The sequence below is a fragment of the Brienomyrus brachyistius genome, chromosome 15 (genome assembly GCF_023856365.1).
Source record: "Brienomyrus brachyistius isolate T26 chromosome 15, BBRACH_0.4, whole genome shotgun sequence".
NCBI lineage: Eukaryota > Metazoa > Chordata > Actinopteri > Osteoglossiformes > Mormyridae > Brienomyrus > Brienomyrus brachyistius.
Window position 1 is genome coordinate 19,087,629 of NC_064547.1, and position 13,872 is coordinate 19,101,500.

At 47.9% G+C, this 13,872-nt stretch overlaps 2 protein-coding genes and 1 long non-coding RNA gene across 17 annotated transcripts in view; 2 read left to right on the forward strand and 1 right to left on the reverse strand.

Moving 5' to 3' along the window:
• LOC125709061 (flavin-containing monooxygenase 5-like) overlaps positions 1–4,890 on the forward strand; it is a 31,491-nt gene extending 26,601 nt beyond the window's left edge. For 7 of the 15 annotated variants that reach the window (XM_048977110.1, XM_048977105.1, XM_048977103.1 and 4 more), the window contains one exon: positions 4,054–4,890. In XM_048977110.1, coding sequence (XP_048833067.1) covers positions 4,054–4,380 — 327 coding nt within the window. In that variant the 3' untranslated portion in view covers positions 4,381–4,890. Of the gene's footprint in view, positions 1–263; positions 397–759; positions 949–1,204; positions 1,371–1,766; positions 1,910–2,742; positions 2,940–3,141; positions 3,686–3,965 lie in introns of those variants that run through there. The other 8 variants (XM_048977112.1, XM_048977100.1, XM_048977113.1 and 5 more) reach the window with 4 other exon arrangements.
• Positions 4,891–5,771: 881 nt separating this feature from the next.
• Positions 5,772–12,580, reverse strand: myoc (myocilin). Its single transcript, XM_048977119.1, has 4 exons — positions 11,827–12,580; positions 9,165–9,230; positions 8,645–8,749; positions 5,772–7,963 (listed from the first exon to the last, which is right to left on the reverse strand). Exons 1-4 carry the CDS (start codon positions 12,284–12,286, stop codon positions 7,164–7,166), a joined length of 1,431 nt encoding a protein of 476 aa, XP_048833076.1. The 5' UTR covers positions 12,287–12,580; the 3' UTR covers positions 5,772–7,163.
• Positions 9,225–10,792, forward strand: LOC125709075 (uncharacterized). The gene is made up of 2 exons (XR_007382600.1): positions 9,225–9,537; positions 9,658–10,792. It is a non-coding gene; the product is annotated as an uncharacterized LOC125709075 (long non-coding RNA).
• Positions 12,581–13,872: the final 1,292 nt, after the last annotated feature.

A 13,872-nucleotide genomic window follows, 5' to 3' on the forward strand; every position in this document is an offset into this window, starting at 1 on the left:
CTATAGATCAACTCCGGTGTCCAAAATCCCAGATATCTGTGGAAAGAGTTGGAAAAAGAATTTCAGCTGTGATTTTTCTGACAGTGTTGATCTCCAAAGTTAAAATGTCTTTTTCCTCATTGGGCATTTATATCATATATTTCGGCAAAGTCACGCATAACATTGATTACATTTAGTTTGTACAGTTAGTGGGTTTACCAGGAGTAATTTATAATTTTGGCAAACTGCAGAATCAGTCCCTCCTGTCTTCTGGCCCTCCATAGCATGGCTCGCCGCGTTGCCGTGATTGGAGGGGGAATCTCAGGGCTGACTTGTATCAAGTGCTGCCTCGACGAGGGACTGGAGCCGGTCTGCTTTGAAAGCAGCGATGACATCGGGGGCTTGTGGAGGTTCAAGGTGAGCTCGAGTTGGCCGGGAACCTTGCCTTAGTTTATCAAAGGTCTGTTGTAGGAGTATCAGTGAATCTGTATTATTAGCATTTTTTATTGTAAGCTCTCTTGTGTGACTGATATGCCATGTGATCAGAAACTTGTCATGCTGCTCAGCTGACCTTATCTTCTTCCTGAACCTTCACCTACAGAAACACAAAACAGGTGTTTGACCTGCTATCACAGGCAGCCTTAGCAGGTTCATAAGAATTAACTTTGCTTATTCTTTTAGTAGCATTTTGGCAACTACCCTTTTCCCTAATTTCTTTACTCTTCCACCCAGCCATGTGTTTAGCTTCGGTATCTCATCATACTTCCTGCACCCTTTCAGGAGGAGCCGGAGAAGGACCGGGCTAGCATCTATCAGTCCGTCATAATCAACACCTCCAAGGAGATGATGAGCTTCAGCGACTTCCCCATCCCTGCCCATTTCCCCAACTACATGCACAACTCCCTCATCATGGACTACTTCCGGATGTATGCGGAGCACTTCAAACTGCTCCGTCACGTCCGCCTCCAGGTGAGAGCGTCAAGTCGAGATTCCCTTTACATTGAACAGTGTCTCGACCAGGGATGGTCAAAGCACGTTTGAAGAACTCTGTATAATGTGTGTGGGAAAACCCACTCGAGTATGGGAAGGATAGACAATCCCTGAGCCCGCTGTCTCTTAAAGACACAAAAAGCCGTCAGTCAACTGAAGCACCTGTATCAAATGGCTGATGAACCACCTGCTGGGACCTCAGTAGGGATCCAACTTCTTAAGGTGTTTGTTTCAGACCAGCGTCTGCAGTGTGCGTCAAAGGCCTGACTTCGCTCGCTCGGGCCAGTGGGACGTGGTGACCAAAAACAGACAGGGCCAGGAGGAGAAGCACATCTTTGATGCTATTTTCGTCTGTATAGGACACCATGCGTCCCCACACATCCCTTTGAATGATTTCCCAGGTAAACTTACTGTGCTGCTAATTGTGCTGCCATACATATTGCAGAACATTTGGGCATTGAGCTATGAAACTTTGAATGTTGTTGAGTAATATTTTGGGGAACATTTGAAATAACAAGTTTAATCAGTTACAGAGAGCATGTACTTTGGAGTGGCACAGAAGAACCTACTTACTTTTATTTAACTTCATTAGACTTTAGATGTTAATTACCATTGAAGTATGTTCTGCCATGGGCTGTGTTATTGATCTTCATTGTAAATCAACTAACTTTATCTTTGCTCATCTGGATTCTTAAAAAATGTACATTTTACTTTGTGGTACATTCGTAAATACTTATTTTGCCTTTTTCGAAATTGAAACACCACAAACCTATCACTAATAGGACATCTTGTTGCAGGAATAGACACCTTTAAAGGGAAGTGGTTCCACAGCCGAGACTATAAATCTCCCGATGAATGGCTGGGGAAGAGGGTGGTCGTGATCGGGATTGGGAATTCTGGGGGCGACATCGCTGTGGAGTTAAGCAGGGTGGCCAAGCAGGTAGGGGTTGACTGGAGGGGGGCTGCTTCATTCCTAATGCTCCTAAGTGGGTATTCTCACATGGATTCGTCTTTAGAATTGTAGCCATCTGTCCTTTGTTCCTAGAACCATCCATCCATTTTCTGTACTCGCTTGTCCTATTCCACTTGGCCTGGAAGTTATGGGTGCAAGGCAGGGAATGACCGAGGATGGGTCACCAACTCATCACTAGTCGCACACACATCAATCACACAAGTCCACACAATTTGGTAACTCCAATTCACCTTAGTGTGTTTTTGGAGTGGGGGGGGGGACCAGAGTACCCACACACACAGGGGGAACATGCAAACTCCACACACATGGAGCCTTGAACCCTGGTCCCAGAGGTGTGAAGCAATGCTTGTGCGAGTTTTACTTACACAAAAATGTTCTGAGGGCAGAAGGAACAATGACTGGTCCAGACAGAGAGATAAGCAATCAGATTGTAGAAGAGATGGGTCCATGTAACTAGAGGAGGCAGGACCAAGACATCAGATTGGCTTGTCCCACCTCCTCTAGTTGCTTAGACCCACCTCCTCTACAATCTGATTGGTTATCTACCTGAACTACTCATTTATCCTTCTTCCCTCAGTGCATTTCTGTGTAAGTAAAATTCTCCACTGCACCACCGCGCCGACTCCAATACAATCACATTAAACATGTCATAGGTAGTGTTGCTGATAGAAACCATGACCAGACGTCTGATCTGGTTGGTAAGCAGTCATGTGGGGTGGCATCACTGGAGCTGGGACTGCTGGGAAGCACGTAGAGCTGACGTCAGAGCAGAAGTTACCAGGTTCTTTTTTTGCTCACAGGTGTTCCTCAGCACGCGGAGGGGCTCGTGGATCCTGAACCGTGTGGGGGACAACGGATTCCCCATGGACATGAGATTCAGCAGGCTCACACACATGCTGTCGGCCATTCTGCCCATTACTGTCACATCCACGATAAGCGAAAGGAGACTTAACAAGAGATTCAACCACAAGCTGTACTCCATCAAACCCAAGCATAGGTGTGCCTCCATCGGAGGGCTTTTTAAAGCAAAACCGACGAGAAATGTGCTGGTGCTTGTACTACTGAGTAAATAGCAGCTAAGGCAGAGTAAAATTGCTAGTGTCAGGCTGCACAAACATGTCCACAGCTATAATTTAAACATGTCATTAATGGTCAGCATTTCACAGATGATGGTTCTGAATCGGTACTGCCTCCTCCAGGTTGTTCAGCCAACACCCCATGGTCAATGATGAGCTGCCCAACCGCATCCTTTCTGGCACGGTCCTGGTGAAGACCAACGTGTCCAGGATCGAGGGTTCCAGCGTGATGTTCGAGGATGGGACGGTGGAGGAGGACATCGACCTGGTGGTCTTCGCCACTGGATACAGCTTCTCTTTTCCCTTCCTCCCCTCGTCTGTCATCTCGGTTTCAGAGAACAAGACTTCGCTCTACAAATATGTCTTCCCCCCCACACTAGAGCAACCCACGCTGGCCATCATCGGGCTGATCCAGCCCCTGGGGGCCATAATGCCCATTTCAGAGATGCAGGCACGATGGGCTACGCGCATCTTCAAAGGTGCCACCACAGATGGCTTGAAGTCTTCATAGTTTCCCTGTTCCGTCCTAAGGAGTGTTTGTCCTGTGCTTTCTGTGGTTAGTGTCCTCAGTTTATGCTGGACGTTTCTCCTCAGGGCTGAACAAACTTCCCCCAGTGAACAAAATGTTGAAGGACATCAACGTAACCAAGGAAAGGATGGAGAAAAGGTCATTTATATTCCTAAATGTGATTCCCCTTTTATACAATGTTATTAGAAACTTGTTATTCTCACAGTTCATCTCAAATATTTATATATAGAGTTTTCATATAAACGCTCTGCTCCTCTACAGTTCAGTAGTACCGATGCTCTCAGATGCTGAACTTGAAGTAATGTAGCTTAAAATCAATTGTTTTTATCCATATTTGTTATATTTTGTAAAATCTGTTCTTCCTGTAGCCGGCTTTTGCATGTAGCTTTGCTATATTCTTTTCATCCTCTTACCTCAGGTATGTAAAGTCTCAGAGACACACCATCCAGGTGGACTACGTCTATTACATGGATGAACTGGCGAAGCAGTTTGGGGTGCGGCCCAAGCTCCTCCGGCTGCTGCTGCGGGATCCTCGCCTCGGTCTCAGCGTCCTGCTGGGGCCCTGTACCCCGTACCAGTACCGGCTATACGGACCAGGTCAGTGGGCGGGGGCCCGGCAGGCCATTCTCACGCAGTGGGAGCGGGTGGCCCAGCCGATGAAAACCCGGGCCGTGCCAGAGTCCCCCTCTTCGAGGCTGCCATTGCTGCTCGCTCTCAGTGGCGCCGCCCTAGTGGTAGCAACTGTCTGTGCCCGAATAAACTTTCCGGACCTCTTGGCCTCCCTCAGCAATTGGAGGATGTATGTGCCAAAGCCATTCCTTCACATGGTGTAAATGTACGCTGATTACAGAAAAATAAGCTTTACCCTGGGAAATTCCATTTATCCCATGTATTACAGTATGTATAGAATAGCAGCTATCAGGGGTGGAATGATTTATAATTACTAAGTTCATAGGATGTATAATTTTAAAATAAGTCTCCTACAGTGGAGAAAAGGTTCCAGAAGGACTGGGGAGAGGTGCATGACTGGTGGTGACTGGCTTACTGGCCATGAGCCTAAAAGGATGCAGAGGTAGACAAGGTCAACACCTCTGCACACAGACTACATCCCCTGTCTTAACCAATGAGGTACAGTATTGCCTTTTAAGGGGATTTGCAGAAATGTATGAATATTCATATTCTGTATTTATTAATCTCTTTAAACATATTAATCTTAATCTCTTTTAAAAATGAATTATGTAGACACAAAATAATGGTGAAATGTTTTTTGCTTCTTTTCCAATATCACATTCTCCTTCCAAAAAGGAATTTCTCCTATAGGAATTAAAATATAAGCTACAACAGTTTTTGTGGCTATTTTTTTTATAGTTTTAAAGAATATTTAGTTGTTTAATGAAACTTTAGGTGAATGAGGTGTTTGTTATTCTTAGCAGTAATAATTTGAAAATTGCTATGAGTTCTCTGGCTCCTGCATGGTCTTTGATGTGCGCATTGATGACTGGTCAGATTTGGTCATTTTTGCCGGGAAAAACCTCAACACGACTGTAGAGGATGCATAATTGTAGCAGACATCTTCTGCTGGCCAACCATCCATTTGTCTTTGGTTTGTTTGTTTTTTTTTTTTTTTGCTTCCCCTAAAGTTGTTGCAAAGCCTTTGGTGATCCTCTAGGGGGTGCTGTTGGTAAAAACATTTTCTTAAGTCTCTAGATTGATTCTAGAAATAACTTTAGCTTGTTAATACTAGAAAAACTCTGTAAAAAAATCATACGCTGCATTCCACTGAATCACATTCTGTAAAAGCACAGAGCCCGTTTTTCATATTCATGACACATCCGTGCTGAGTTATCTATGGACAGTTACTCCCTGTTCTTGCCCTTTGTATGAGCACAAGGGCCCACAGTGTGTCTGCAAATGTCTCCCTGTTTCTCCGGCTCTAGTTCCATCATTGCTGCTTCTGCTTGGACAAAATTTCTTCCTGCTTGTTTACAAGCTGGACTTGTGTGAATCTATAACACAGAAATCAGCAAACTCTGCTTTCCCCGTGTGAATGTGTCCCTGGCTCAGGAACGTCATACAAATATGGAGGTTTCAGCACCATTTTCCTAAAATTAAGTTTCAACATCAGCAGCGATAGCTGTGATTTATCGTTACTGTGTATGTGCTGTAAGATCTGAGTGTTCATTAAGTAAACCGGTTGCGCTGTGTAGATAAAACAAGCCTGTCGTACACATATATATATTTTTTATTTTTTTTTATTCAACTTTGAATGTAAATATATCTGATTCACTATTATACACACATAAAAACATTAATTTCAGCTATAGACTGAGTGGAAAAATGGGAGAGGAGAGTCATTTACATGTATTTATCTAGTACATATAGTGAATGATATGGTGAGAAAACGCTGCATCAAGTACGGACTGTGCGCATGCTGGAATAAAATGTTAGCCAGACCAACATCCATCCATCCATCTTCGAATCGATTATCCAGTAGCAGTTGGCCTGGAGCCTATTGGAGGCAGCAAAGTGCACAAAGCAAAAGTTCTCCCTGTACAGGATGCCAGTCCACCGCAGAGCCCTCACACACTGTGGGATATTTAGAGAGACCAATTTGCCTAGTGACACGTTTTAGGACTGTGGGAGGAAACATGCACAAATTCATGGAACATGCAAACTGCACACACACAGACTCAGAGTCAGGGGGTGTGTCCAAAATCACGTACTTGTTTGCTATTTAGTAGGCAAAATTTAGTATGCGACGTAAGCAGAATGTCTGAATCCTCAGTATGGACAAGACAGTAGGTGAACGGTACACTTAAGGCTATCCCACAAGGCCACTGGAGCAGCGAAGAATGTGGCTTACTCAGAAATTATTGTCCAGTTGGCAGAAAAAGTGCCGCCATACATAAGTTGACTGGAATATGCATATGTTTTCATGAAAAATCTTTAACTTTCTTGGGGGTCAACTGGAAAACATCCGGGTCAGGTAGTGTACAAAATAGTGACTGCAGTGGATCCGATTGCATGCACACTGTTCTCGTGCAAGCAAAGGGTATGGACTGCGTTAATGGCTGAAAAAGTGATGAAATTCAGTATGTACTGCGTAACTATGCAAATTCAGATGTACCCAGGGGTTTGAGCCCCCTACCATGGAGGTGTGTGGCTACTATGTTCTTCACTGAGCCACCTCGCAGCCCAGAATAAGGACCCTGGGGTGATCTGTTTTTCCCTATAAGCCGTCTAGACAACAACTGATCAAAGATTATGATAGAAAAATAACTCATCTCGGACCGTGCCACAGCGAAAACCATCCCAGTGAAACGAGAGACCTGCGAGAGATCGGTTCCTATGACAGCTAGCTTTAATAAGCCTCCAGCGCAGGCCCTGGTCTCGGGAGATTGGAAGCGGCTGATCAAAGCTGCGCAATGACATGTGACAGCCAGCCTCACTCTATCAAGCTGCAGAGGAATATGGGTAAGTGTGCTTAGTAATTTTTGACACGAGAAATGTCAGCTTGGGGGAGGGTGGGGGGTGCTGTCTGATGTGGCGTAAAGGGCGTGTCAGCTAGTGAGCCTGTTCACATTCACTCATTTTTGTGTTTTTGCACTTATGAGTTTCACTTGGCATCCAGCTTGCCTAGCCGCACGCCGTAGCTGATCATGTGGAAATTATCCCAGGCGTAGAGCTTCCTGTGGGAGGGGTTGTAGTCCACCATGCTATTGTAGCCATGGCGGTTTTGGAAGGGCACCGCGATGACCTTGCCCTGACCTGTGGCCGTGTCATAGCTGTAATTAATGGTGGTGTTGGGTGCCGCGTAGCTAGCCAGCGTGTAGAGTCGGCCGCAGATCATGAAGGCGTTGGCTACCGCCGCCTTGCGCACGCTTGTCTCCCAGCTCCTCCTCACTTCCAGGCTCTTGGGGTCCAGCTGGGACACCACGATGTTGCCCTTGGCCTTGTTGGAGCTGTAGATGACCCAGAGGCCCTGCTCATCCACGGCCAGGTCGATGTCCGTGTAGCCGCCCCAGGAGTAGGGGTACTGGCCGTGGAAGCCGGCGTGGGGCAGCTCGCGGCGTGCCGCTACAGTCTCAGTGGCCAGGTCGTAGCGCACGAGGGTGCGGCTCAGGCACCGCTGGTAGTAGAAGGAGCCGTGGTACAGCACGGCCCCCGTGCTCTCCATGGGATCCGGCAGAAGCAGTACCTTAGTGGGGAAGCCGCGGGAGAACTGGTTCATGTCCTCGTAGCCAAACAGCTGCCGCACATCTGTGCCGATGGTGTCGATACGCCAGACCATCTGCGGCCCGTATGGGCCACCAGGGGGCGCCTCCGGGTCCTGCATCCACACCCCGTACTTCCCTGCAATGCTGTCTGCCTTGCGGTGAGAAACTGGCTGGCTCACTGAGACCAGCTCCCCACAACCTTAAATAGAGGAACAGAGACTCCGAATGAAGCTGGGGGGGGGGGGGGGGGGGGGGGGGGTGGCATGAGGAAGGGAAACCTGATAGAGTGATCTGGGAGTTAAAGTGAGACGTGACAGCTAACATGGCCAGAATATAAAGTTTATGACTATAAGAAATATAACGTAATGAACAAATGGAGGCACAGTTCCCAGTGCATTATGGGTAATAGGCCAGTAAGTGTTTATCAGAATGGTAAATAAAAGGAGCTTTCTGGAATGAAGTATTCAGCTCTGGAAGGATGATCTGGCTAGTGAGGCCAGCAGAACTTGTTAAGTATTTCCAAAAATACATCAGCACAGGGAGGGAGAGAGGAAGGGGGTGTAGTTCTGGCCGGGGTAGAGTAGGGCTTAGAGGGGGCTTCTGAACCAGTCCTGGAGTCAGATGCCTTTGCAACTGATAAATATAGCCATCACTTGTGACATAAAAATGTGTACATATGCAAATACACTCTTTACTCAAACACTAATGCAAGAACCAAGTCAACTGGGGAAACAGAACTGTTTTGCATGTGGTCCTGCTTAAAGGTGCTTTGAGGCTGGTGATAATGTGCAATACTAAGGCACACTTAAGAGTGAAGTGAATAACCGAAGGGTAGTGTTAGTGACTATGCACTAGGGGGCAGTGTGGAGACCATATCTACCTGTGTCCTTCTCACTTTCCTCCTGGGTGAGCTGGGAAGCAGGCAGCTGTGTCACCTCTGCCTTTAACTCCTGGTAGCCGGGGCTGCCCAGTGACCAGGCTGAATCTTAGACAGGGAGGGGGAGGAGGCAGGGAGAGGATCAGGGATCAGGATCAGGATCATACACCGGAAGGACTGAACACGGGCTTGGGATATAGCATAGCTCATATCACTGGATTTGGGCAATAAACAGCCATATTAAGAAAAATTATACTTTATTTTAAAATAGTTAACTGTTAATAGAGTCCTGTATATCACATAGAAAAACAAACAAGTGTACTTTAAGAATGCTAAAATGAGCCAGGTTAAGACGAAACAATTGGCCAGTAGGTGGCATAGCAAATAAGTGCATGGACTCTGAATTCTCCTTCACGAAGAGGGAAAATTTTTTTGGGGTTAAGTTGCAGCTAAGTGAGTAACTGGACAAGACTAGACAGGCAGAGGGTTTAAGGAAGGGCTGAAATGTGCATCGCGCCCCTACCTCTCACCCTGCCCCTCTCACTCTGCACCACGGGCCGTGACACCAGCGGGGAGGCACCACCAGACCCTGCGGACACACAGAGACGGCCGGTCAGGGCCAGGGGGGGTGGGCAGAGGGAGGAAGTGGCACTCCCTCAAACGGGACTTTCACTGCGGATGCAGCAGCTCCCCGACCATCAAAACAATCCGGACACGCGGCCCATATCTGCGTGCCTGGCGGCTGGCAGCTCGTCTGGAAAAGGACTCCAGTGAGCGAATGCCCATCTGCTGTGGAGCCTGCGGGACCCCCAGACACTCACAGCATCTCTCAACACCACATCAGAAGTATCAGCTTCCCTGCAGAGCTCTGCCCCTCCATCTCCAAGCTGGCCAAGGTACAAGTTAGGCAAGAACATCTCAGTGCTCTAAACAAAGCAACCCGTCACTGCAAGATCACAGAGTACCGGTGTTTTTTTTTCTCAGTCTAATCTTTCCTGATTGTCTGTATCTGGAAGCTCTTCACTTCCTCCCATGATGGCAGTAATCAGAGATGCTGTTGCGACTGATGGCTCCCAAACTTGCTGAAGCTTGCCAGATCACCACGAGGCACATCCTGGTGCATCATGCTGTCGATGGCTGCCCTATTAGCCACCAGAGGGGTGGGTGCACCAGGGTGGGGGTGGGACCCTTGTGGAAATGATCAGTTACCCTCACACTGAGTATTAGGAACATTACCTGATTTTACCTGAAGGTCTAACACTTACCTTTTCACTGTGTGTGGTTTTCACTGATTGCCAAAATTACAGAGGTAGCCTTTAGTAACACTGTTTATAAGCTGTAGCATCTGTAGAAGGAATTCATTTTGTTGAGTCCAAAACACAGCTAGCATAATAAAGGCTTGTGGAAGTAAAATTGGACATCGGTAGGCCCGGGAGGGAGGCATATTGGGTCTGTTATGTCTTAGGCAAGAAGAGATTGTTTTGAATGCTGTCTGGCCTCACTTCATGATAGCTGCCTGCGGTTAGTTCCACAGACCCTGAAGAAAGCTCGGACCTTGGAGAGACAGACAACGGAGCAAGGGGGGGGGGGGTGGCGGGGGACCACCTGCAGGAAGAGATTCGAAGCTGACCCAACTGGTGCACGAGTTATAGCTTGATAAAATAGTTGCAGCAGACAATATATAGTATGTTACATGGGAATGCAAAAGTATAAGTAATCATACTAATCATATGTTACCCATGTATTTGCAGTGATTCAATGACAATACGTCAATGTGTTAATCATTAATCTATGGAACACCCAAACATTAATAGTGATTCAACGTCATATGATCAATATCTATATACATATCTCAAGTAGAGTCTAGAAGCCGAGACAGATTCCGGTAAACTGAGCTAGATGGGGGGGTTTTAGCTTGCTACCAAGGTGAACCAACAGAGCAGGAGAATTGTGTTTGTTATACGTTTGAGCTCGGTTAGTTGGTGTTTCGTGACCAATCAGGACTTAGACGTCCTTATGGGGAATTGGGAGTTATGGTTTATCAGCTGGTCGCTCTGTGAGCTCCGGGTGACTTGGTACTGAGTGCCAGAGTGTGATGGGAGCGCTTTGCTGGAATTCCCGGAATAAAAGAGATTTTCTTTACTCACCAAACTGAGAGGTCGCGACTTTTATTCTAAGTGACTCTCTGTGTTATCAGAGAGATTGATTTTAAATTTTTCTACCACAGGCTAAATTTAATTTAAAATAGGAGCTGCTCAGATGAAACTGATGATGCATGGAAAATGATTATCACTAATACCAGTCATTCGCTGAGTTATAGTAATCTTCATTAATGGAACATTGTCAGTGTATAGCCCACAGATGGAAAAATTACCCTCCTCTAAAAAAATTACACCTCCATTCAAAGCAGCCTCAACCCCATTTTAGATTCAATTCACATCCCTCTATAGAACAGTCGTGGCCAGCCTTATCCACAGAGGGTCAGTGTGTGTGCAGGTTTTCGGTGTAACCTTTAGGTCAGCTGTTCAAACCCAGGTGTGAGGACTCTTCAGCCAGTCTGTTGTCTGATTAGTGATTTAATTAGAGAGTTGCAGTGAAACCTGCATATGCAACAGCCCTTTCTGGATAAGAGCCCACAGCTGCTCTAGACTGTACATCATTTTCATTCCTGTAGTCCTGCAGTTCTAAGTGCTGCATTTTCATCCATTTCTCCACCTTGGGCCAACAATCAAGAACTTGTTTCATATTTAAATGTTATGAACTTCATAAGTGCAGGCAAAGCTTTTGCAGCTTTGAGTTTCCATTTAGCTTACTGCACTATGACATCGGTCATGGAACTGCCACGAACATCCTGGCTGTTTATGATACCGGGTGTAAGTATGTTCTTCACAGACTTTTAAAATTAAGCTTTTCTTGTAACCATCCATCCATCCATTAATTGCTTATCCAGTACTGCATCACATGATGAATCACACAATTTATTGTTCTATACATATGAGATTATGTAATTCCTTCATCCCTGTGACCCTGCACTGGATTATATTATCCTTGGAGGATTAATGGATTCCTTCAGAAATGTCACAGACATGTTTCTTGAGTAAATTCCACACAATAAAGATATCACAGATTGTCTAACTGGGCAAGGAATGTTCCCGCCCTATGCTATTTCTCCCGGGCACACTCACCGCTGGCTGCTCTACGGCCTCCGTCCTGCAGGGCGGCGCTCTGAGGGAATGCCTCCAGGCAGGGTTGGGCCCGCAGCCTTTCCACCTCCTGCTTCATGTCTGCCAGCCGAGCTTGCAGGTCCTGCACAGTGCCGTCCAGTCGCTCCTTCTCCCGTTGCAGCTGAGCCCGCTCATGCTCGGCCTGGGCATGGGCATCTCGCGGCCCCGTCCCTGGCCCCGCCCCTGGCCCCTCACCCACCAGGCGGCTCACATGCGCCTCCAGCAACGCCAGCCGGGCCTTCAGTGTCTCCATCTCAGGCCCCCCGCCGCTCACCGGGCAGCTGGCCTCCCGGGGGCTGCTGACAGTGAAGGTGTACTGGCAGCGCCCCCTTTGGTCGTTGCCCCTCTGGAAGGTGGCTCTGTCCTGTGCTGAGCCCATCAGCAGCAGGCACGCCATGCACAGTGCCACCTGGAGCTTCATCCTGGGATCTCTGGGTGAACTGCACTCCCTCTGGCTAGTCTTCACACTCCTCTTCCTTCCTGCAATAAGCTGGGCTGGCGTACGGCTTTTAACCTGCCAACTTACTCCTCTCGAGTGATCTCAAAGCTTAATTCTCGTCTCTGCCGGTTAATCTGCTATCCTCCCTCCTTCCCAGGTGGGCTATATGCTCCCCACGCAGTCTGCCCCCGCGTACCACCTGATGTGGGACACTCTCTCAAGTGTGTGTACCTCCCGCTGCCTGTCTGTGCCTGAGATCCCGGCCAGCCTCTGGACTCTGGCAGACCGCAGACCTGTTATTTATACGAGCTGGAGGGGAGGGGGCAGAGGGGGCAGCAGGGCGGGTCAGGGGGGAGAGGCGTGGTGGTTTGTGTTTGGGGGTTTTATTGCTCCGATGACAAGAATATTCCAGCAGCCGCATTTCAAAAACAGCGCTGTGTCAATGTGATGTGCTGCATGTTTTTCTCAACAGGCGGAAACATGTCAGTGTGTGATCGCACGTGTTACTCTGTATTTGTTTACGGGTTCTGCACATCCCACGTATGCATGGCTACAAGCGACCCAATAACTGCTCCGGCGAATGTTCAAGTAGTGAGCCCGGTGGCAACCCTTGTAAATCCAATGCAAAGGCGGCCCCTCACTTAAACAGCCCAAATGTTAAATTACGTAATGAGCGCTTGAAGCTTACGGAGCTCACTGGCACCTGGAGGTGAAGGGGAACCCTGAGATATTTTTAAAGGTCAGGCTGCTTTTGAGTCCAGCTATTGGAGAGGGTCTGCAAGCTGGCTCTCGCGCGCTGTCTGGATGCTTGGAGGAGTACACATGCACCTCGACGTGGAACACCCCCAGATCAAGGGCCGGATCGAGTTTCCCCCTGGAGTCGGAGTGCCTGAGGTTCCGGGGTGTTCCATTTCAAACACCAGAGAGGGGAGTCCTCATGAAAAAGTGATGCTGCGGGCTGAAGATCGATGCCTCATTCGTTTAACCTCTCCTGTGGCTTTATTTATTTAGCAGACTCTTCATCCTAAGTGGCCAGTGAGCAGAGTCTGGTGTCACAGAGGAGGATCAGCCAGCACCCTGTACACCGTAAGGCTGGTCTGATGGCACCTGGCAGCATTGCCGTTGGCTGGACCCCCAGGCGCGGGGCCTGCAGGGGCCACCCAGGTGCTTTTTTCATTCAGCGATCGTATTTCTGCCTTTTAATACACCCCAGCCTTGGCTCTTAATCCTACCCCTCCCAAAAAAACACACGGACCCTGCTACGCAAACTAAGCCCTGTGTGCAGGGGGCTCGTCATTTTAACACTTGAAAGGCTATAATGCTCAACCTGGAACATGGGGGCCATGGGTGATGATGCCTGTTCCAGAAGTCATAAAAAACCCAACCCCGTCCCCAATCGCAGTGATGCGATGAACCCGCCGGCTTCTCGTCCTTCCCCTGGCATTTCCTCCTCTCTTCCCATCCATCTCTTCTAATCTTCTGCTCCTCTCCACAATCTCTGGCGCAGTTCCAGAGCCTGATTCCTGCAGCCTCAGCCAGTCACGACACACCCGGGTCCATTATTCCCC

What these genes read in the sequence shown, in the direction of transcription:
- myoc (XM_048977119.1), bottom strand. Translation starts at nt 12,286, where the DNA reads ATGAAGCTCCAGGTGGCACTGTGCATGGCGTGCCTGCTGCTGATGGGC. An exon ending in AGGCCGTAGAGCAGCCAGCG is followed by an intron (nt 9,231 to 11,826) that starts GTGAGTGTGCCC and finishes GTGTGTCCGCAG; the next exon opens with GGTCTGGTGGTGCCTCCCCG. An exon ending in GGAAAGTGAGAAGGACACAG is followed by an intron (nt 7,964 to 8,644) that starts GTAGATATGGTC and finishes CCTCTATTTAAG; the next exon opens with GTTGTGGGGAGCTGGTCTCA.